Source organism: Lepus europaeus, chromosome 13, assembly GCF_033115175.1.
Source record: "Lepus europaeus isolate LE1 chromosome 13, mLepTim1.pri, whole genome shotgun sequence".
Lineage (NCBI taxonomy): Eukaryota > Metazoa > Chordata > Mammalia > Lagomorpha > Leporidae > Lepus > Lepus europaeus.
Genome location: NC_084839.1, coordinates 69626615 through 69651310, shown reverse-complemented (window position 1 = coordinate 69651310; position 24696 = coordinate 69626615). Strand labels below are relative to the sequence as shown.

Genomic DNA, 24696 nt, shown 5'->3' with positions numbered 1-24696 from the left:
CGCCGCAAGGCGGAGGATTAGCCTGTTGAGCCACGGCGCCAGCCTGTCTCTACCTTTCACTCTCTGTAACTGTACGTCTCAAATAAAATAAATAAGATATTTTTTTAAAAAGCTCTTATTAAATGTTTACCATTTAAAAAAATTTGTGGTGATTGTTTTAAATATAAGAGATGCTGTTTTACCAAAGAGTTTAAAGATAAATGAATAAATGATTGACAGAAGCACCAAAAAACTGTTGTGGAAAACACTGATTGTCATCCTTTTTTTTTTTTTTTCCTTATTTTATTTATTTGAATGACAGAGTTACAGAGAGAAGTAGAGCCAGAGAGAGAGGTCTTCCATTCCGCTGGTTCACTCCCCAAATGACCGCAACAGCCAGAGCTGAGCTGATCTGAAGCCAGGAGCTTCCTGCAGGTCTCCCACACAGGTGCAGGGGCCCAAGGACTTGGGCCATCTTCTACTGCTTTCCCATCTAGCAAAGAGCTAGATCAGAAGTGGAGCAGCTGGGACTTGAACCAGCATCCATATGGGATGCCAGCACTGCAGACGGCAGTTCTACCCGCTATGCCATAGCGCCAGCCCCAGTGTTTTATGCTTAATAACTGATTTTATCCTCACAATAATCCTATAAAGAAGGATACTACTATGATCCTCATTAAGACATAGGTTAGGGCCGGCGCTGCTCAATAGGCTAATCCTCCGCCATGCGGCGCCGGCACACCGGGTTCTAGTCCCCGTCAGGGTGCCGGATTCCGTCCCGGTTGCCCCTCTTCCAGGCCAGCTCTCTGCTGTGGCCAGGGAAGGCAGTGGAGGATGGCCCAAGTGCTTGGGTCCTGCACCCGCATGGGAGACCAGGAGAAGCACCTGGCTCCTGCCTTCGGATCAGCGCGGTGCGCCTGCCGCGGCGGCCATTGGAGGGTGAACCCTGCAAAAGGAAGACCTTTCTCTCTGTCTCTCTCTCTCACTGTTCACTCTGCTTGTCAAAAAAAAAAAAAAAAAAAAAAAAAATTGACATAGGTTAGCAACCTCCCCAGGATCTCAGGCTAGTAAATGGCAAATGTAATTTTCAAATCAACTTCCTTCCTTTTTTAAGACACCAAAACATTAGTTTTTAACTTTAAGAGAAAAGGAAAGAAGTCAACAGTGCAAAAGTCCATTTCTGAAACTAACAATAGGGTAGGGGATGGGGCTGGGTTTCTGAGAGAGGGGATGGGAGGGGGCTGCGAGGAGAAACATAAAGAAAACAAGAAAATCCCAATTGCAGCCAATGGATCTACACCTGTTATTATGGCCATCTGTTGTCACTACACCTCAGGGGGAGGCTCTGCAGAGATAGTGGGTTTTCACCAGTTCATCTGGCTCCTGCCAAACCGGCTCCACCCTGACAGCACTGAAGGAGGCTGTGGAGAGCCTGAAAACGAGAACAGTCAGAAGCCCTTCCCAAGGTCACCCTGTGAGGCGTCAGGCAGGTTAACAGGTTAACAGGTTAACAGGGGTGCAGAGTGCTTGCTTTCCCCCAGGGGTTGTCGTTTGCAAAATCAAAACTGCCTGCCTACTCCTTGAAAGTTTCCCATTTTACCATGAGAATAGCAAAAAAGAGTGGAGATTCCACCCTCTTGAGCTCACAGTTTATTGTAGAAACAAGTTACCCATCCCACTCTGGCTGTTTTATCAGGAGCGAGCCAGATGGGATTGTAAATCAGGTCTTTCCATGGGTTTTGTCCCTGCCTTGTAACTGAATGTCAAGGTTTTTTTTTTTTTTTCTCTTCCCCCAAATTGTTCTTAAAAACCCCAGCATCACCGGCCCTCCGGGTCTTTTCCTCTTGGAGCTCCCCTCGGTGCTGCTCTGGGTGGGGGTCTTTGACTCTAATAAATCTTGCTCGTAAATCTCTCGCTTGTCGTCCATGTGAGACAAAGATCTGAGGTAATAACGGTGTCTCCGATGCCGCCGCCGTGGTTTCACCCGTAACAACCACATGGATAGTTTGTGTCTTCCAGGACGCTCAAGGTCGTTTGGTAGAGCTGATCTGCTCTCTTCTTAAACAGATTTTTGCCTTTATAATGAAACCGATCTGCTTATCCATATTTCTGAAATTAATAAGCTGTGTGAGTTCTTGCCACAAATTCAGAGAATTCTGCGTACTGGCTCAAATAGACCAGGCAGCATGGTCGGGTCAGTTTTTTTAAGCCTTTTATTTAGTGAGAGAGATGTATCAGGGAGTGAGGGCTTTAAAGGAGAAATAAAAGTCCGGAAATTAAGTTGGGGTGTAGAGTCAATATCAGAATGGAGTGAGTGTAGCTAAAAGCTAATTGCAGATCTCTTGCTTCTGTACATATCAGCTTTGCTTGCTAAAGGCTAAGGGTGTATCTTCTGAAACTATGTGGGCCCAAATTCCAAGGAATTAACTTGACAGAAATGCACCCTGCACTATTATCTTACAACCATATCTTGGATTTATTATTGTTCCTGGGTTTGTTATTGTTAACTGTTATCTTACAACCATATTCTGGATTTTTTATTGTTCACCGCATACCAGGGTTTCGAGATTGTGAGCCCTAGTGAACAGAATACTTATAAAAAACTGTGTAACTCGCTGTTGGGGCCGCATTCTGGTAAGGAGTGTTGGTCCCGATTGGTCGCTGGCTCTTGCCTCTCATTTGCAATAAAGTTCATGTGTGACTGTCACTGGTCTTTGTAATATTCTACTTTAGCTGACAAGTGGATGCAACAAGCAGAGAGCAGGCCAGGAACCAGGTGCAGTGAGCAGTTAGTTATGAGCAGCCACACGCAGCTTAGCAGAAGCAGCAAAGCAAAGATGGAGAGAGCGAGAGAGCGCGGGCGGCCCGAAACGAAGGCCACGCGCCCCAACAAATCTAATCCATTTTATCCTGTCTGCCTGCCTATATCATTAACACTCCCTTCTTGTTTGGCACCTACTTCTCTGACTGCTCCTCCTCAAACTCCTTTGCAAGTTTCTTCTCTACATGGCCTTTAAATATCAGAGCTCCATGGCCAGCGCTGTATGTTAAGCATCCACCTGCGGTGACAACATCCCATATGGACACCGGTTCGAGTCCCAGCTGCTCCTCTTCCGAACTAGCACCCTCCTGGTAGCCTAGGAAAGCAGTAGAAGATGGCCCAAGTGCTTGGGCCCCTGTACCCACGTAGGAGACCCAGAGGAAGCTTCTGGTTTCTGGCTTCAGATAAGCTCAGCTCCAGCTGTTGTGGCCATTTGAGGAATGAACCAGCAATGATAGACCTGTCTCTCCCTCTGTCTGTAACTCCGCCGCTCAAGTAAATAAATAAATCTTTAAAACAAATAATCTCCCCCCCAAAAAAATACACTATCATAATTACAGGGGGAAAATAGTAAAATAAAATGTGTATATATCAGAGTTCCGAGGTTCTGTCTTGGCCTTTCTTACTCTCCACCCTGCCCTCAGCTATTTTAACCACTGTCATGGCTGTAAACCTCTATGTTGTTAACTCGCGAGTTCATCTCCACTTGGGTCTCTTTATTGAGTTCCAGACCTGTGGGTACCTGTCTAGCTGACATTTCAGAGTTAATGCAATCAGAACAGACTTCTGTTCTATGCCCAAAAGCTGCATTTCCTTCCTGTGTTTTCCATCTCAGTCCATGGGGACAATCAGCTATTGGCTGCTCGTAGTATGTCTCACTTCCCTCTACCTCTCTCCATTGACTCAGTGCAGGTCAACTTCCTCTCCTGCCCAGACAAGTATAGTAACTTCTTAACTGTCTTCACTTTTTATACAGGAGTTGGTGTCACACAGCTCCTGGAGATCTGTTCACAGCTGGTCACCCTGCTTCGAAGGTTCTTGACGGCTGGCTTCACCTCCTTTACTTTCCCCCTTTGCCTACCACATTGGCTTCCTCCATCACATTGGCTTCTTTCAGTTCCTTGATCACCACAAAGGCTCACTGGCTTCAAAGCTTTGCATATGCTATTTTCTATGCAGACCACTTCTCTCTCTCACATGGCAAATTTGTCTCCTGAGGACTTGGCTTAACTGAGCTCTCTAAAACTCTAGTCTTTTTTAGGTCTCTCCTGTCAGACACACTGGTTTTTTTTTAAGGCACTGTGACAGGGAGAGAGGGAGACAGAGAGAGAGTTTTCACTCTCTAAATGACTGCAAGAACCAGGGCTGGGCCAGGACAAACCCAGGAGCCTGGAATTCCATCTGGTTCTCCCACATGGGTGGCAGGGGCCCAAGTATTTAAGCCATCATCTGCTGCTTTCCCAGGTGCATTAGGGAGCTGGATAGGAAGTGGAGCAGCCGGCACTTGAACAGATATGGGATGATGGCATTGCATTGCAGGTGGCAGACCGCCAGCAGTCACACAATCTTAATGAGTTCCATGCATTTCCTCATAGTACTTACCACAGTTTGTAACTGTACATCATCTATTGATGTAATCATTAATTATCTTCTCCAAATGAATATAAACTCCTGGAAGGTCAAGGCTATACATTTTATTCACCAATGTATATGGCTGACACAGAGGTCTGATTTTGGGCTTTAGACATCTGAGGTAGAGGTAGAGAGAGCGTTCCCAGATTCTGGTTCACTCCCCAGATACCTGCAACAGCTGGGCTCAGCTGGGCCAAAGGTGGGAGCCAGGAGTTTAATCCGGTGGCAGAAACCCAATTAGTTGAGCCATCACTGCTAACTCCCAAGGGTCTACATTGGTGGGAAGTTGGGATCAGGAGCCAGAAGTAGGAATAGAACCCAGGCTCTCAGATGTGAGTGTGGACACCCGAACCACCTGCCCCTAAAACCACTTTCCAAGTGGAAACTCTCGCATGACTTTGTGCCACGTGAGACTTCAGTGCCTGAAAAACTGGGATTTCTCTTTCACAGCGTGTGACCCGAGTCCAGAGACAATGGGCAGGGACATCTCAGCAGCTCACTTCTTCACCCACTTGTGACAAGGGCTAAAACACAAGCACCCGAGGACTAACCACGTGGGAGGGCCAGGAACCCACCGTCCACAGGGGCCCCGGGTGAGGTTGTCAGGGGAGAGCAGGAGCTTTGCAAATGATGGCACCACTACTTACACAAAGCAAAAATGCAGGGTCGCAAATCCTGCCCCAGGGAGCTCAGAAGCGGAACTGGGTGACTGCGTGACTGCGGGTGGGGAGAGTTTCAGAAGAGAGAGTGATTAACTGGCAGCTTTAAAACATGTCGCTTGGCTTCTGTTTCCCACACCTGCTGTGACCAGATGGTGTGCGGTGATCTCTCTGGCCTGCTGAGTCAAGAAGGGACTGAAACTTCCCCAATCTTTGTGTAGCCCCTACTGGGGTGGGGTGGAGGGGAGACCAACTGCCCTGCAGCAATGAACATTGTCTCTCTTACTACCAGATCTAATCTTTGATCCCTAAGTAGATGACGTTGACACCTTGGTCAAATACTCACCTAAAATTTTTTTTTTTTTTTGACAGGCAGAGTGGATAGTGAGAGAGAGAGACAGAGAGAAAAGTCTTCCTTTTTGCCGTTGGTTCACCCTCCAATGGCCGCTGCGGCCGGCGCATCTCGCTGATCCGAAGCCAGGAGCCAGGTGCTTCTCCCGGTCTCCCATGCAGGTGCAGGGCCCAAGGACTTGGGCCATCCTCCACTGACTTCCCGGGCCATAGCAGAGAGCTGGCCTGGAAGAGGGGCAACAGGGATAGAATCCGGCACCCCGACCGGGACTAGAACCTGGTGTGCTGGCGCCGCAAGGTGGAGGATTAGCCTGTTGAGCCACCGCGCCGGCCACCTACAATCTTCTAATCCTAACCCCCCTGCCACTCTACCTAAATCTACCCGTCCCGAAAGGTTTTACTAATAAATGGCTGGGCTTTCATATCCTCAAAAGGGTGTGTGTGTATGAATTCCTTTCTTATGATAGTGTGGAAATACAACCAACATTATTAAAATATACAGTTTTATGAAAGTCTACGTGTCTATCGTTTCTGTATAGCTTTATCAGATCACACATGAATAACTTAAATGCCAACAAAATGACAAAGTTAATAAAGCGAACATCGTTGACCCAATGTGACCAGCGACGCATGAATGAAATCAGGAACAAGGTGAATAGGCGGGGAGAGGCCCAGCATCGCAACGCCTGCTCCTCACACCGGGCATCCTGCTCAGCCATTTGCTGCGCCGCAAGCCTCCACGGCCTTCCTCTTCCTCCTTTACTCCCCCACAGCGTCATCTGGTAGTCACGACCCACTCATCCACACATAGCTCAGCACAGCAGCGTTATTCCAGAAAACCAAGAGGTGAAAGCAACCCAGAACCCCATCATCCAAGGAACAAATGAGGTCTGATACATGCTGCAGCCTGGGTAAGACACTGTGCTAGGCGAAGGAAGCGAGTCAGTAAGGACTACAGCCATGCACAGGAAACGTGCAGCGTAGGCAAGTCGGGAGAACTAGAAAGAATAGCGGTCCGCAGAAAGAAACGAATTACCCAGTGCTAATGGGGTCATGGGAACTTTCCAGAATTAGATTAACAGTGGTGACTGGACAACTCTAAGAATACACAGGAAAAAGCCGCTTTCCAAAGAGTGAATTTGAGACTATATGTTTTTATCTCAATTTAAAATTAAATACATAAAAAAAACAACACGGCAGGGGTACGCAACGCTCGTAAGCGCCCCCTGCCACCTGGGAATCAGGAGAGGAGCCCAGCGGATCAAGGCTTGACCGGCGCGGGTGCCCCTCTTCCTTCCGGCGGACCCCCTCACCTCGACCCGCCTCCCCGGCCTGCAGAACGCTCATTGGCCGAGCTCTGGGAGGGGCGGGGCGAGAAGGGGCGCGTCGAGTCCTGTGTCGCGGGGCGGGCGCAAGCCTCGGCTCGCGAGACTTGGCCGGTTCCGCATTTCGGGTCTGTGAGGTGGGGGAGGCAGGCGAGGCAGGCGCCGCGGTTTCAAGGGATTGCAGCGGCTCGAAGCGGCTCGGAGCCACCGCGGCCCTGCTTCCGCTGTCCGCGAGCTGAGCACCGTCCGCTCCCTCGCGCTGCCGGAGCCGGCTCCGAGGACTGACCGGGGCGGGGGCCAGCGGCCCCTCCCCTCCCCTCCGGCGACCGAAGATGAGCTTCCTCTTGTGAGTGAGGCCGGGCCGGGGGCGGCGGGGCCGAGGGCCGAGGTCAGGGAGGGCGCCCGAGGCGAGGGCTAGGCCCTGGGGGCAGGTGGCTGGCGGCGGCTTTCCCGCTGCCCTGGTCCGCTGCGGAGGCGGGGAGGTGGGTGGAGACCAGGGAGCTGAAGGTCGAGGCGCAGGAAGCCGGGGACTAGAGAGGCCCCGAGGCCGGCGGCGCCTGCAAACTTTTCCGCCCCGGCGCCCCCGGGGGCGGAGCGCGGCCGCGGCGTCGCTGATCTGGAGCCTGTAGCGGTCGTGACCCGCTGCTGACTTAGCCTTTTACTCCACGCGTTGTCGGGTTTTGTATTAAATGGCCCCCGCGGAAGACTGCCGCGCCGGGCAAACGTGGTTTGAGCAGCTTGGAGCTGACCTGGGCCTGGCCGCGGAGCCTTCTCTCCTGTTCTGTTCTGTCCTGTACTGTGGCTTTAAGTTGGCTAATGTCTCTTGTCTGTGGAATCCAGTTACGGAGAGAACGCCTGGACCCAAATGAGGCTTCAGTGGAAAAGCTTGCGAATTAACTGTCCTTAGATGCTTAAGGTTTGAGAAGCATAGCTCTGGCAGCGTGTTTATTGTTCAAGTGGCTTCCTCTGCCTGTGTATCGCTTACATGTGTGGTGCACGGCTGAATAAATACCCACTTTTGATTATGGACATAGCGTGCCTTACACTTTTATTAAATTAAATTCAGTAATTCATATCCAGACTTTGTTTACTCCTTTATTGTGGAAATTTCGAATTCTGTCCAGTATTGTGCTGTTATAATATAGCACTACTGAAAATGCCTTTGCTGTCCCGGTGGGGTCTCCCCGCCTAGATTTTTCTCTCCTTTGGGTTATTTTCTTAAGGGTATATATAGTCTCCAAAGTACGATTACCATGTTAAAAAGTCTGTAAGGTTTAGATTTAATTAGAGATTTCCACCAGAGTTGTGTGGAAGGCTTATGAGTTGATGTTTATTTTTTTTAAAAAGATTTATTTATTTGAAAGAGCTACACAGAGAAAGGAGAGGCGGGGGGGGGGTGTCTTCCATCTGCTGGGGTCACTCCCCAACTGGCCACAATGGCCAGAGCTGCACTGATCTGAAGCCAGGAGCCTCCTCCTGGTCTCCCACGCGGGTGCGGGGGGCCCAAGGACTTGGGCCATCCTCTACTGCTTTCCCAGGCCACAGCAGAGAGCTGGACTGGAAGTGGAGCAGCCGGGTCTCAGATCTCAAACTGACGTCCACAAGGGATGCCGGCACTTCAGGCCAGGGCATTAACTCACTGTGCCACAGCGCCGGACCCTGAGCTGATGTTTAATTAATGGTTTTTAGTTTGTGGATGCTCGAGTGCTCAGTTGCTTTTTTTTTTTTTTAGATTTATTTATACATTTGAAAGGGTTACACAGGGAGAGAAGGAGAGACAGAGAGAGAGAGGTCTTCCATTAGCTGGTTCACTCCCCAACTGGCCACAACTGCTGGAGCTGTGCCGATCCAAAGCCAGGAGCTTCTTCCAGGTCTCCCATGTGGGTGCAGGAGTCCAAGGACTTGGGCCATCTTCTACTGCTTTCCCAGGCCATAGCAAAGAACTGGATCGGAAGTGGAGCAGCCAGGACTTGAACCAGTGCCCATATGGGATGCTGGCACTGCAGGCGGCAGCTTTACCTGTTACACCACAGTGCCGGCCCCCTCAGTTGCTTTTTGAACCCAAAAATGAGACTTGACATTTGTGTGGAGGATCTCATGTATTCATGCATGGGTATCCTCAGACACCAAGGACCAGAATTGCTGATTGGTATGGTAACTGTGTTTGATCTTTTGAAAAACTGCCAAACTTTTTCAAAACGCAGCATCATTTTGCATCTCCACCTGCACTGTGTGGTGGTTCCAATTTCCCCACATCCACTCTAGCATTTATTAATTATCTGACTTTTTTATTACAGCCATCTTAAGTCAGCATGAAGTGGCATCTTCTCACTTTGCATTGCATTTCCGTGATGACTTATGCTGTGCATCTTTTCCCTTGCTTATTGGCATTTGTTTATCTTCTTCGGAGTAAGGTCTATGCAGATCCTTCACCCATTTTTAAACTGTTGTCTTTTTCATTTATAAGACTTTTATACATTCAGGATACAAGTCCATTATCAAATCCATGATCTGCAAGTAGTTTCCTGCATTTTGTGGGTTGTTTTCACTGTCTTCATGGTGTCATTTGAAGCACAAAAATTTTTTTTTCTTTAAAGTTTATTTACTTGAAAGACACAGTTTCAGAGAGAGAAGGAGAGAAAAGGAGAGGTCTTCCATCTGCTGTTTCACTCCCCAGATGACCACAACAGCCAGGGCTGGGCCAGGCCAAAGCTAGGAGCTTCCTCTAGGTCTCCGGCGTGGGGTAGGGGTCCAAGGACGTGGACCATCCTCTGCTGTTTTCCTAGGTGCATTAACAGGGAGCTGGATTGGAAGTGGAGCAGCTGGGACTTGAACTGGCCCCCATATTACTTAATCCACTGCATCACAGTGCCGGCCCCCAAAATCTTAATCTGCATGAAGACTACACTGAATCTTGACAAATCACTTCGTACTAGTTTTCCATATTTAGTTTCTTGCCAGTCACAGCTTTTTTTTTTTTTTCCTTCTTTTAAGATTTATTTATTTGAACAGCAGCTCGACAGAGAAATCTTCCCTCTGCTGGTTCACTCCACCAGTGTTTGCAACAGCCAGGGCTGATCCAGGCTGAAGCAAAGCGGCAGGAACTCCATCTGTCTGGTTTTCCCACCTGGATGGCAGGAACTAACGTACTTGAGCCATCATCTGCTGCTTCCCAGGTGCATTAGCAGGAAGCTGGATCAGAAGCAGAGTAGCCAGGACTCGAACCAGCACTGTAGATGGGATTTGGGTATTCCAAGCAACAGCTTTAACCTGCTGTGCCACATGCCTACCCGTTACTGCTATTTGTGAAGGTCCATTCCTTCTAATTTGTTACTTCCCTGTTAAATGTAGTTCTTTATCCTATTAAAAACTTTCACATTTGATTTTTAGTGTTTTCATAATTTTCTACTTTAATCAGTCTTATTTAAAAGTCATTTTACTCAGGTAAAATAATAGCTACAGTTCTGTTCCCTTCCCTTCCTAGGGTAATCATTAGTTTGTTGTGTACTTTCTGTCATTTACAAAATGGGCTGTTACTGTTCATTTGGTTCTGAGTGTATTTATGTTTTGAGATCTTTATATATGAATAGTCTGTGAGTCTGCAATATTACAAACTTTGTATGTTAAGTAGTTATTTCTCTACTGATAAACTTTAGGATTATTTCTAGTTTTTTTTTAACCTCTTTAGGCGAGATACTGAGAAGTGGAATGGAGGATAGATGGCGGGGTTGTTGGTGTTAGCAGATACTGCCATATTGTTCTACCAATATATTATATGGCTTTACACTTCCACTGAGAGTGTATCAGAGTACTAATCTCTATACCTTAGTCCACAGTTAATAATGTAATCTTTGACATTCAGATTAGGGTAAAAATATATCTTTCTTCGGTTGAACAGTTTTTCACATCTTTGTTGACTGTAGCACTTCTGAATTGCTATTCATCTCATTAGCCCACTTTTCTAAGAGTTCCTTATATTCTTACTAAGTTGCTGAAGTCCTTTAGTATCCAGCTAATCCTTTTGTTTTTTTAACTTTTATTTAATGGATATAAATTTCCAAAGTACAGCTTATGGATTACAATGGTTTCCCATAACTTCCGTCCCACCCACAACCCTCCCCTCTCCCGCTCCCTCTCCCCTACCATTTACATCAAGATTCATTTTCAATTTTTTCTATATACAGAAGATCAATTATAGTATATATTAAGTAAAGATTTCAACAGTTTGCACCCACATAGAAACACAAAGTGAAACATACTGTTTGAGTACTAGTTATAGCATTAAATCACAATGTACAGCACATTAAGGACAGAGATCCTACATGAGGAGCAAGTGCACAGTGACTCCTGTTGTTGACCCAACAAATTGACACTCTAGTTTATGGCGCCAGTAACCACCCTAGGCTGTCGTCATGAGTTGCCAAGGCTATGGAAGCCTTCCAAGTTCGCCAACTCTGATCATATTTAGACAAGGTCATAAAAGACAGGGTGAGGATAGTAACCAATGATCCTAAGAGTGGCATTAACCAGGTCTGAACAATAATACAGCATTAAGTGGGGAAGAGGACCGTCAGTACACACAGGTTGGGAATAGAGCCATTGGAGGTAGAGTAGAGGTTATGATTACAAAGGAATGAGGCCCAAGTGCACTAGACAGGGTCTAGAACAAAGGACAGAGTCATTATTAGAGGAGCTAAGAAAGGTGCTGTCTAAGCTACAATTAAGTTTTCTGATTGAGAGGCAAATAGAACCTGACAGAAGGGGCTTGATAATAATCTGTTGGGCTTTAGGCCTTCTAAGAGGCCCAGACCTATCTATCTCTTCACATGGGGTATATCCTAAGGGAGGTGTGAACCTCCTAGGGGAAGGCACTCTGTTGACTTTCATTACTTGGCTGGCCTGGGAGGAGAGCTGGCCAGGTAAAGGCAGGTGGCATCTCTAACAAGAAATTTACAGCTCTGCCTTCAATGTTGCTGACCCTACTTGGCTGTCCCCTCAGCTGCGGTGGTCACTTTGGAAGCTGGGCTGAGTGAAGGGCTTTTCAGCTTAGAGCCAATAAGATCTGTGGCTCTGACCTGGGCATCCTTCGACTCCAGGGCAGGTCCATTTCCAGTGATCCAACTCTTGGCAGAGCTGCCAGGGCTCTTCACAAGCTGACTTCTGCTGAAGCCCAGGCTTACCACACTGAAAGCCACTGCAGTGGACTGGCCTGTTGGGTCTCCTTGAGGGCAGATCACTGTACGGATCAGCCATTAGTAGGCCTGCCACCCATTGCTTCTGATGCCTAGCTTTCTTTTCCTCCTGGTTTTTGTTAAAGCAGACCAGAGGATGCAAGTCAAGGGAGTGTCCAAGTCCCATCTCTAATCTTCAGTGGCCTGAACTACAAGTCTATAGTCACAGGCGTGTTCTGTAGTAGTTTTTCTAAAGTAGACAATGCCCATGAGGAAAATTATATTCTCACTTTAAAACTTTCTTTCCCTTTGGTCTGAAAGGGAGGTTTTTTCTACTTCCTGTTTACTTCGATGATGGCGAAGTAAATCTAGCTATGAGATTATAATTTAAGTTCTTATTTTGGCTATGCTATTACAGAAAAATATTAGCCATCTCTTTTATAAGGTCTAAAGATTAAATTGTGCGTCCTACAGATTCCTTCATAATAGAATTAGTTTCCTACCTTGAGGAGAATAGAGAAATGAAAGAACAAGTTGGGCTTAGAATAGAGAAATGAGGGAGCAAGTCCTAGATCGCTTGCTGACAATAGCAATATTACATGAATACTTAGCAAACCGTTTCAACCATTAGATAACAACTTAAGAAAACATTTACCAGAAGGTCCAATGCCTTCTATAAATTTTAAGAATTTTAAGTATTTGAGAACACCTCTTAAATATCTGATTCTCTGTTAAAGCAATGTGTTAAAGTAATCTATTATGTTCTCTTGATATCTGTTAAATTCTAATTGTTCAAAAACAGCTGAATTTTTATTAAGAGCTATGGGTTATTTAAATATTTGCTTATTTTCAAAGATTTGAATAATTACCTTGTAACAACGATCAAATTTGGTCTATGTTATGTCATGATTTTAAGGAATCTTATTTCAACCAGATATTTTGGATTTTGAGCCTTCTTGCCATTCTTGACAGGCATTCAAAAAATCAAAGTTTCAAACAATCTGGACTCTAAAATTTCCAGTAAATCTTGGACTTTAGTTTTTCCAGTTTGGGCCCAACTGAAAAAATCGAAGGACCTATGTCTCTCATCTTATAGAAACACCAACTAATCAGGCTATTTGGATTATATTAGAAGTCCTGTCAAGATGTGACGTGGTACTAAATTTTAAGTTTCTATAATGGAAAATGCTATTAATACAAATGTTTGAGAATGAAAAAGTCAAATGATCTTGTGTTACTAGACATGATAGTTATCTTAATGAAAAAGCCCCAGAGGACTAGAGGGTTAAATACTTGTAAAATCCTACAGGTGCTTTCAAAAATACTGTGAAGTAAGCAAGTGCCTCTTGTTGGTTGATGAGTTTATAATTTTAAACATGGCAACTTAAAGTCTTTTGTCATCCACAGTTATATATGATTTGCTGCTCATAAAACTAAAGCATTGTTGGTTCTGTGTTTAGCTGTCCTCCTATAGGTTCCTATGGACTTTTTCCAGGCACCTCTATTGTATTCAGTACTTTGGGATGGCTCTGTGAACAGATGAAGCCAATAATGTATTAACAGTACCAACTGAGAGAAAGTATGGTTAACTGAGGTTACTAAAAACAAAAAGCAATTCAAATCAATTGGCAATCTATAAAAAGAGTTAAAGATTTTAAAAGCTATTATTAAAATTGCTATATTGGTCTATTATGTTATGTTATATGTGTGTACATATTATATGTCCACATGGGAAAATTTTATTAAGAATTTTATTTTAATTGGCTTATAGATAAGATTGTCCATAAATTTAAACTGCTAAAATTAATCAAAGATATATTTTAATTCGTGTGACCTGAATCTCTGCATCATATGTTTTAAACTTGTTGGTAGAAAGAAACTAAAAACATTTTATATGGTTGTGCGTAAGTTTCCTGGTTAAACAAACTCCAGCTAATCCTTTGTACTATATGTTTTAAGTACTTTTTTTGCTACTTATTTCTTTGCTGTGTTATGATTTGGAATTGAACACGCATGCAGGCTTTTCCATACCACCTTCAATGCTAACCTGCTTCAGAGGGAGAGAAAAGTAGGCAAGAATGAGCAGCCACGGATTGTTGAACTGTTACCAGCACCATGCTTGTCAGCAACACTTTTACAGCAAAACCATTACAACAAACTCTCCCAAACAATCTTTAACCACCTCAAGCTTTTTTTTTTCTTTTAAGGTTTCTGGATTTTGGGAAGACCTCATGGATGGTGTAATTTGGGAATAAAGATTAGTCTCCCACCCTAAATAATTATGTCTGTCTCATATATTTTCCCTGCTAAAAACTTCTACAATGTTAGTAGTAGTTATTTTACTGTGGTTCGCTTTGATGACATTCCAAATATTTTGATATAGAAAACTGGATGTTTTTGAACTATGAGAACCTTAAGCCTACCTCCCTTCCCTGTAACATTTCTTATAGGTAGAAATTGAGATTAAAAGGATACATTTCTTAGGCAGTCAGAGTGAGTGGCAGATCAAAGCGTAGACTCTATGTTTTTTTCTTTGGTTAAAGTGTTTTACACTGAATTTATTAGCAGGACATAGTAAAATTGCCTTATTTGTGGAATTGTGCTGCTAAACTTGCTTTTATGTGTTGTGGGAAAAACATACTGGAACATTCTTTTATTGTGATCATTATCCTTCCACTTTCCCTCTCCAATTCTGGCATTTGAGGGTGGGGAGTAATTGTTTTATAGAGCAATTTCTATGCCTAAAATAATGTCATTTTGGTATATTCCTAAAAACTCATATGCTTTTACTTTTAACCTAACAGCAGCAGCCGTTCTTCGAAGACATTCAAACCAAAGAAGAATATCCCAGAAGGGTCTCATCAGTATGAACTCTTGAAACACGCAGAAGCAACTCTAGGAAGTGGGAATCTGAGACAAGCTGTTATGTTGCCAGAGGGAGAGGACCTCAATGAATGGATTGCTGTTAACAGTAAGTTGTGTTTTTTGTTTTTTTGTTTTTTTTTTTAAGATTTTTTTATTTATTTGAAAGCCAGAACTACAGAGAGATCTATCTTCCATCTACTGGTTCACTCTCAATGGCCAAATCTGGTCCAGGCTGAAGCTAGCAGATGGAAAGTCCATCCTGGTCTCCCGTGTGGGTTGCAGGGGCCCAAGTACATGGGCCACCATCTGCTTCCTTGGCAGAAAGCTGTATCAGAAGTGGAGCAGCTGAGACTCCTGGTCTGATAAGGGAAACCTGCATTGCGAGCAGCTGCTTAACCCACTGTACCATAGTGCTGACCCCAACATTAAGTTTTTGATGACATACAGTTGGTTTATAAAAGATTTTGCCAAAATCTTTTTGTTAATTTTCTTTTACAGGTATAATTATTGTAATACAGCAGATTATCTGTAAAGAAACACATAAGTACAAATAAATCCAATAATGTTCTCTTCAGAATACTTGGTAGTAACTTGTGCTGAGTAGAGACCTGAGGAGAAATGGTGAGTCCTATGGGTTAGAAGTTTCTGAGGAGACGAGACTGCAGAGTAAAGTCACCTGAGAGACTGACAATACAAAATCCATTCGAATTCTTTTGCCCCTAAGCCCAGCTGCACTCATTGGCCTATTCATCAGAAAAGTCAGTTGTAGTTTATATGGTTGATTGTTGTGACTTGCGAAGTCAGAAGGAAATTGAGAACCTGAGAGAAAATGGAGGAATAGTGGGCTGAAAGTCGCTGAGTCCAAGAGAACAAGGGCAGGACATGGCACAGTCCTGCTAGAGATTTCAATGTGAGTCATTTCTTTTTTCTTTCTTTCTTTCTTTTTTTTTTTTTCTAGGTTTATTTATTTATTTGAAAGGCAGAGTTGCAGAGGCAGAGAGACAGAGGTCTTTCATCCTCTGGTTCACTCCCCAAATGGGTGCAATGGCTAGAACTGTCCGATCAGGAGCCTGTAGCTTCTTCCAGGTCTCTCACTTAGGCCATCTTCTGCTGCTTTCCCAGGCCATAGCTGAGAGCTGGATTGGAAATGGAGCAGCTGGGACTTGAACCGGCACCCATATGGGATGCTGGCGCTGCAGGCGGTGGTTTTACCCACTACACCACAGTGCTGGCCCCAAGTCTCTCATTTCTGAGATGAGACTGGTTCTGGGTGATAAAATTTAACTCTATTAGAAATTTCAGATGTTCGGGGGCTGGCACTTTTTCGCAGTGGGTTAACGCCCTGGCCTGAAGCACCAGCGTCCCATATGGGCGCCGATTCTAGTCCCGGCTGCTCCACTTCCAATCCAGCTCTCTTCTGTGGCCTGGGAAAGCAGTAGAAGATGACCCAAGTCCTTGGGCCACTGCACCCACGTGGGAGACCCGGAAGAAGCTCCTGGCTTCAGATTGGCGCAGTTTAGGCTGTTGCGGCCAATTGGGGAGTGACCCAGCGGATGGAAGACCTCTCTCTCTCTCTGCCTGCCTCTCCTCTCTCTGTGTAACTCTGACTCTCAAGTAAAAAATAAATCTTTAAAAAAAAAAAAAAGAAATTTAGGCCGGCGCCGTGGCTTAACAGGCTAATCCTCCACCTTGCGGCGCCAGTACACCAGGTTCTACTTCTGGTTCGGGCACCGGATTCTGTCCCAGTTGCCCCTCTTCCAGGCCAGCTCTCTGCTATGGCCCGGGAAGGCAGTGGAGGATGGCCCAAGTCCTTGGGCCCTGCACCCGCATGGGAGACCAGGAGAAGCACCTGGCTCCTGCCTTCGGATCAGCACGATGTGCCGTCCTCAGCTGCCATTGGAGGGTGAACCAACAGCAAAAAGGAAGACCTTTCTCTCTGTCTCTCTCTCTCACTATCCACTCTGCCTGTCAAAAAAAAAAAAAAAAAAGAAAAAAAAAGAAATTTCAGATATTCTAGGAGATTTTAAAACTTTTTACTGGAAAATTATAAATGTAAAAGTAGACAAACTAGTACAGTGAATTTCCCGGTATCTGTCATCCTCTTTCAGCCAGTATCAATTTGTGACCAATTGTGCTTCTTCTATATCCCAACTTGATTATTCTGAAGCAAATTTCTGACATATTAATTAATTTGTAAATCAGTTAGTATCTTTTAAAAGACAAAATCTGTGATCTTTTTTAAATATTTAGAGGGGCTGATGATGTGGCGTGGTAGGTTAAGCCTCCACCTGCAGTGCTGGCAGCCCATATATGTGCTGGTTCTTTTCCTGACTGCTCCTCTTATGATCCAGCTCCTTGCTGATGGCCTGGGAAAGCAGTGGAAGATGGCACAAGTGCTTGGGCCCCTGCACCCATATGGGAGACCCAGAAGAAGCTTCTGGCTTCCGATCAGCCCAGCTTTGGCCTTGCTGCCATTTGAGGAGTGAACCAGCAGAGAGAAGACCTCTCTCTCTGACTCAGCCTTGCCGTCTATAACTCTCCTTTCAAATAAATAAATAAATCTTTTAAAAATATATTTAGAGTCAGAGAAGAGAGGGAAAGACAAACAGATCTCCCACAACAATGGGATTGGGTCAAGTTGAAGCCAAGTACTCCATCTAGGTCTCCCACAAAGGTGGCAGGGACTCAAGTACTTGAATCATCATCTGCTGGTTTCCCACACATTAGCAGGAAGCCGGATCAGAAGCAGAGTAGCCAGGACTCAAATAGGCACTCCGCTACAAAATGTGGGCTGCAGGTAAGCAGCTTAATCCACTGCACCACACTGCCTGCCCCTCCCATTGTTTTTTATTTATTTGAAAGAGAGAGGGAGAGACCGAGAGAGATCTTCCATCTCTGGTTCACTCCCCAAATATCCACAACGGCCAGAGCTGAGCAGATCCAAAACCAGGAGCCAAGAGCTTCTTCTAGGTCTCCCACACAGACGCAGGGGCCCAAGGACTTGGGCCATCTTCTATTGCTTTCCCAGGCCATAACAGAGAGCTGGACAGAAGTTGAGCAGCCAGGACTCAAACTGGTGCCCATATGGGATGCCAGCACTGCAGGCAGAAGTTTTACCCTCTGCACCACAGTGTCGGCTCCATCCAGTGAATTTTGCTGTTTATGTCCCCCAAGACATCATGATCGTGTTCTGTTCCTTCATTTGTTTTCTATAAATGCTAGATCCAGAGCTTTATGCAATGATGAAAATGTTCTTTTTTTTTTTTTTAAATTTTTGACAGGCAGAGTGGACAGTGAGAGAGAGACAGAGAGAAAGGTCTTCCTTTTGCCGTTGGTTCACCCTCCAATGGCCGCCGCGGTAAGCGCGCTGCAGCCGGCGCACCACGCTGATCCGATGGCAGGAGCCAGGTGCTTCTCCTGGTCTCCCATGGGGTGCAGGGCCCAAGGACTTGGGCCATCCTCCACTGCACTCCCTGGCCACAGCAGAGAGCTGGCCTGGAAGAGGGGCAACCGGGACAGGATCGGTGCCCCGACCGGGACTAGAACCCGGTGTGCCGGCGCTGCAAGGCGGAGGATTAGCCTAGTGAGCCGCGGTGCCAGCGGGAAAATGTTCTTTATCATTACTGTGGCCATTTTTTTTTAATTTTTAATTTTTTAAAAATATTTTTATTTATTTATTTTTTTGACAGGCAGAGTGGATAGTGAGAGAGACAGAGAGAAAGGTCTTCCTTTGCCGTTGGTTCACCCTCCAATGGCCGCCACACTGGTGTGGCTGGCACACCGCGCTGATCCGATGGCAGGAGCCAGGTGCTTCTCCTGGTCTCCCTTGGGGTGCAGGGCCCAAGCACTTGGGCCATCCTCCACTGCACTCCCGAGCCACAGCAGAGAGCTGGCCTGGAAGAGGGGCAACCGGGACAGAATCCGGTGCCCCGACCGGGACTAGAACCCTGTGTGCCGGCGCCACAAGGTGGAGGATTAGCCCATTGAGCCGCGGCACCGGCACCATTACTGTGGCCATTTAACCCTCGAAAAAGTGGCTCATGTGAGCCTTTTTTATTTATTTATTTGAAAGAGTTACACAGAGGAGAGGCAGAAAGAGAGAGAGAGAAAGGTCTTCCATTTGCTGGTTCACTCCCCAATTGGCCACAATGGCCAGAGCCAGGAACCAGGAGCCAGGAGCTTCCTCCAGGTCTTCCCATGCAGGTGCAGGGGCTCAAAGACTTGGGCCATCTTCTACTGCTTTCCCAGGCTACAGCAGAGATCAGAAGAGGAGCAGCTGGGTCTCAAACTGGCACCCATAAGGGATGCCTGTACAGCAGGCAGCGGCTTTACCCACTATGCCACAGTGCCAGCCCCTCCCATAATTTCTTTATTCTGTCTTCAGTTGATGGGCATTTGGGTTGATTCTGTGTCTTAGCTATTGTGAATTGAGCTGCAATAAACATGGGGTGCAGATAACTCTTTTTTTAAGATTTATTTATGGCCGGCGCTGTGGCTTAACAGGCTAATCCTCCGCCTTGCGGCGCCGGCACACCAGGTTCTAGTCCTGGTTGGGGCGCCGGATTCTATCCCGGTTGCCCCTCTTCCAGGCCAGCTCTCTGCTATGGCCTGGGAAGGCAGTGGAGGATGGCCCAAGTCCTTGGGCCCTGCACCCGCATGGGAGACTGGGAGAAGCGCCTGGCTCCTGGCTTCAGATCGGCGAGATGCGCTGGCCACAGCGGCCATTGGATGGTTAACCAACGGCAAAAAGGAAGACCTTTCTCTCTGTCTCTCTCTCTCTCACTATCCACTCTGCCTGTCAAAAAAAAAAAAAAAAAAAAAAAAGATTTATTTATTTGAAAGAGTTACACAGAGAGAGAGAGGTCTTTCATCTGCTGGTTTACTCCCCAATTGGCTGCAACAGCCAGAGCTGCGCCGATCTGAAGCCAGGAGCCACAAGTTTCTTCCGGATCCCCTATGTGGGTGCAGGGGCCCAAGGACTTGGGGCGTCTTATACTGCTTTCCCAGACCATAGCAGAGAGCTGGATGATAAGTGGAGCAGCCGGATGCGAACTAGTGCCCATATGGGATGCCAGCACTGCAGGCAGTGGCTTTATCCACTATGCCACAGCACGGGACCCTACAGATAACTCTTTGTTTACTGATTTCATTTCCCTTGATTAAACTCCCAGGAGTGGGATGGCTGGGTCATATGGTAGGTCTATATTCAGATGTCTGAAGTATCTCCACACTGTCTTCCATAGTGGCTTTACCAATTTATGTTCCCACTAACAGTGGATTAGGGTACCTTTTTCCCTACATCCTTGCCAGCATTTGTTGTTTATTGATTTCTGTATGAAGGCCATTCTAACTGGGGTGAGGTAAAACCTCATTGTGGTTTTGATTTGCATTTCCCTGATGGCTAGTGATCCTGAGCATTTTTTCATGTGTCTCTTGGCCATTTGGATTTCCTCTTTTGAAAAATGTCTAGGCCGGCGCAGTGGCTCACTTGGCTAATCCTCCGCCTGCGGCGCTGGCACCCTGGGTTCTAGTCCCGGTTGGAGCGCTGGATTCTTGTCCCGTTTGCTCCTCTTCTAGTTCAGCTCTCTGTGATGGCCCGGGACTGCAGTGGAGGATGGCCCAAGTGCTTGGGTCCCTGCACCCCATGGGAGACCAGGAGAAGCACCTGGCTCCTGGTTTCAGATCGGCATAGCGCCAGCTGTTGCGGCCAATTGGGGAGTGAATCAGTGGATAGAAGACCTCTCTCTCTCTCTAACTCTTTCATATAAATAAAATCTAAAAAATATTTACTCTCAGCATATAGTTTTTTTTTTCTCTTGACATGTCTTTTGCAGAACAAAACTGTATATTAATAAAGTTCAGCTTATCAGTATTTTTTATGAATTAGGCCTTTGGTGATGTATCAAAGTCATTGCCAAACCCAAGGTCATGTAAATTTTTTTAAGATTATTTATTTAAAAGAGTTACAGAGAGAGGAGGGAGAAAGCAATCATCCATCTGCTAGTTCACTCCTCAAATAACCACATCAGCCAGGGCTGGGCTAAGCTGAAGCCAGGAGCTTCTTCGGGTTTTCCCACGTGGGTGCAAGGGCCAAGGACTTGGGCCACCTTCGCTGCTTTCCCAGGCACATTAGTAGGGAGCTGGATTGGAAGTGGAGCATCCAAGACTTCAACCAGTGCCTATATGGGATGTAGGCACTGCAGACAGCAGCTTAACCCACTGTACCACAGTGCCGGCCCCATCTAGATTTTCTCTTAAGTTTCTCCTATACATTCTCATGTTTATACTTCTACATTCTACATTTAGGTCTGTGATCCATTTTGAGTTTTTTTGTCTATGGATATCTCAATTGTTCCAGCACCATTTGTTGAAAAGACTGTCTTTGCCTCAGATTTCCTTTGCTCCTTTGTCAAAGATCAGTTGACTGTATTTATGTGGGTCTGTTTATGGGCTTATTATTCTGTTCTATTGATCAATTTGTTCTTTCACCAATATAATACTATCTTGATTAATGTAGCTTTAGAGTAAATCTTGAAATTGAGTAGTATTAGTTCTCCCAACTTAGTTCTTCATTCAGTGTTGAGGTAGCTACTCTGGGTTTTTTTTATTATTATTATTATTATTTTTTATTTTTGACAGGCAGAGTGGACAGTAGAGGGAGACAGAGAGAAAAGTCTTCCTTTTTGCCGTTGGTTCACCCTCCAATGGCCGCCGCGGTAGCACGCTGTGGCCGGTGCACCGCGCTGATCCGATGGCAGGAGCCAGGTGCTTACCCTGGTCTCCCATGGGGTGCAGGGCCCAAGGACTTGGGCCATCCTCCACTGCACTCCCTGGCCACAGCAGAGAGCTGGCCTGGAAGAGGGGCAACCGGGACAGGATCGGTGCCCCGACCGGGACTAGAACCCGGTGTGCCAGCGCCGCAAGGCGGAGGATTAGCCTGTTAAGCCACGGTGCCGGCCACTACTCTGGGTTTTTGGTTTCTCCATATAAAATTTAAAACCAGTTTGTCAATAACTACAATTAACATGCTTGGGATTTTGATTGTCTCTAGCTTTTTTGTTTTTTTTAAATAATGTAAGTGATATATTCTCTCTTGTGTCTGTGTTGTATCTTTTTAAAATTTTTTCCTTTTTTTAAAAAAAATTTATTTGAAAGCGATACACAGGGAGAAGGATCTTCCTACCCCTGGTTCACTCTCCGAATGCCTTCAACAACTAGAGCTGGACCTAAAACTCACTTCGGATCGCCCAAGTGGGTGGCAGGGACCCAAGTATTTGAGCCATCATCTGCTGCCATAGTGTGCATTGGCAGAAAGCTGGGTCAGAAGCAGAACTAGGACTCAAACCCAGACTCTTGGATATGAAATGCAGGCATCTCGACTGCTAACATCCACTTGTTTAGTTGTCTTTTGTGTCTTTTTTTAAATTGGCTATAATCATTGCTTTAATCAATACAGTTTGATAGAAATTGAATGTGAGCTATATATATAATATAAGTTTTCTGGTAGTCACATTTAAAAAACATTTTTTTTTTTTTTTATGATTTATTTATTTGAAAGTCAGGGATAAAAAGAGAGAGCTCTTCCATCTGTTGGTTCACTCCTCAAATGGCCACAACAGCCAGGACTGGGCCAGGATGAAGCCAGGAGCTTTTTGGTCTCCCATATAGGTGGCAGGGGCCTGAGCACTTGGGCCGTGAACCACATGAAGTGGCACCCATTTGGCAGTGGCACAACTTGCTACACCACAGTACTGGCCCCTAAAAATTTGTTATTCTTTTTTTTTTTTTTTTTTTTTTTTTTTTGACAGGCAGAGTTGAGAGAGACAGGGAGAGGGCCGGTGCCATGGCTCACTTGGCTAATCCTCCACCTGTGGCGCCAGCACCCCAGGTCCTAGTCCCAGTTGCTCCTCTTCCATTCTAGCTCTCTGCTGTGGCCCGGGAGTGCAGTGGAGGATGGCCCAAGTGCTTGGGCCCTGCACCCGCATGGGAGACCAGGAGGAAGCACCCAGCTCCTGGCTTCAGATCAGCGCAGCACCGGCTGTGGCAGCCATTAGGGGAGTGAACCAACAAAGGAAGGCCTTTCTCTCTCTCTCTCTCTCTCTCTCTCTCTCTCACTGTCTAACTCTGCCTGGCAGAAAATAAAAGAATAAATTAAAAAAAGAGACAGGGAGAGAGTTATAGACAGAGACAGAGAGAAAGGACTTCCTTCCGTTGGTTCACTCCCCTAGCCGGTGCTGCACCGATCCGAAGCCAGGAGCCAGGTGCTTCCTCCCGGTCACCCATGCAGGTGCAGGGACCCAAGCACTTGGGCCATCCTCCACTGCCTTCTAGGGCCACAGCAGAGAGCTGAACTGTAAGAGGAGCAACCAGGACAGAATCAGGCGCCCCAGCCAGAACTAGAATCTGGGGTGCTGGCACTGCAGTTGGAGGATTAGCCAAGTGAGCCATGGCGCCGGCCAAATTTGTTTAACTCATTAAAAAACCATATTTATGTTGCTAAAAGGAAAGTATGAAACTGTAGTATATTATCTTTTGTGTAAGAAAAAGTAAAGAAACTGGGAGGCAGAAGATTAATAAAGTGGTTACCAGTGTGTGTGGCAGGGGAAGGTAGAGTGGTTGCCATTTAGAGTTGTCACTCTATATATATTGTTTTGATATTTGATCTATGTGAAATACAAGTTATTCCAAAATCAAAAAACCTTTTATTAACCTTACTGAAATTATCAAATTATCTTGTTATCTGAAGGCATTTGTTGTCCTTCTTTAACCTTAGATTTTTTTTTCTTTAATATTTAACTGCTCTAGATCAATAGTTCTCAAACTTTTTGGTCTTAGGATCCCATTATTCTCTCTTTTTTTTTTTTTTTTGGACAGGCAGAGTGGATAGTGAGAGAGAGAGAGATAGAGAGAAAGGTCTTCCTTTTTGCCGTTGGTTCACCCTCCAATGGCCACTGCGGCTGGCACATCTCGCTGATCTGAAGGCAGGAGCCAGGTGCTTCTCCTGGTCTCCCATGCGGGTGCAGGGCCCAAGGACTTGGGCCATCCTCCACTGCCTTCCCGGGCCATAGCAGAGAGCTGGCCTGGAAGAGGGGCAACCGGGATAGAATCCGGCGCCCCAACCGGGACTAGAACCCGGTGTGCCAGCGCCGCAAGGCGGAGGATTAGCCTGTTAAGCCACGGCGCTGGCCGAGGATCCCATTATTCTCTTAAAAATTGAGAACTTCAGGGCCAGCATTGTAGAGTAGTGGGTAAAGTCACTTCCTGAAACGCTGACATCCCATATGGGTGCCAATTCATGTCCTGGCTGCTCCACTTCTGATCCAGTTCCCTGCTAATGGCCTGGGAAAAGCAGTGGAGGTTGGCCCAAGTATTTGGCCCATGCCACCTGCGTGGGAGAACCAAATGAAGCTCCTGGCTTTGACCTGGCCAAGCACTGGCCATTGCAGCCATCTGGCAAGTGAACCAGCAGATGGAAGATATCTTGTCTCTCTCTCTCTAACTCTGCCTTTCAAAATAAATTAATAAATCTTTTAAAAAATTAAGACCTCCAAAGAGCTTTGAATTAATATAGGGTATGTCTAGAGATGCAGTATGATGTAGTATCACTAGATATATCCTATATAAATTTTAATATGCCCTATTTTTTAGTTTTTTTTTTTTTTGGACAGAGTGGACAGTGAGAGAGAGAGACAGAGAGAAAGGTCTTCCTTTGCCGTTGGTTCACCCTCCAGTGGCCGCCATGGCCGGCGCGCTGCGGCTGGCGCACGCGCTGATCCAAAGGCAGGAGCCAGGTGCTTCTCCTGGTCTCCCGTGGGGTGCAGGGCCCAAGCACTTGGGCCATCCTCCACTGCACTCCTGGGCCATAGCAGAGAGCTGGCCTGGAAGAGGGGCAA

At 46.1% G+C, this 24696-nt stretch overlaps 1 protein-coding gene across 1 annotated transcript in view; it reads left to right on the top strand.

Annotated features, from left to right (window-relative positions):
* The first annotated feature begins 6914 nt into the window (after positions 1-6914).
* The window catches only part of MOB1A (MOB kinase activator 1A), a 34095-nt gene continuing 16313 nt past the window's right edge, over positions 6915-24696 (top strand). The window contains exons 1-2 of the mRNA XM_062209680.1: positions 6915-7113; positions 14743-14909. Of these exons, the coding sequence (XP_062065664.1) occupies positions 7100-7113; positions 14743-14909 (181 nt within the window). The 5' untranslated portion in view covers positions 6915-7099. The remainder of the gene's footprint in view (positions 7114-14742; positions 14910-24696) is intronic.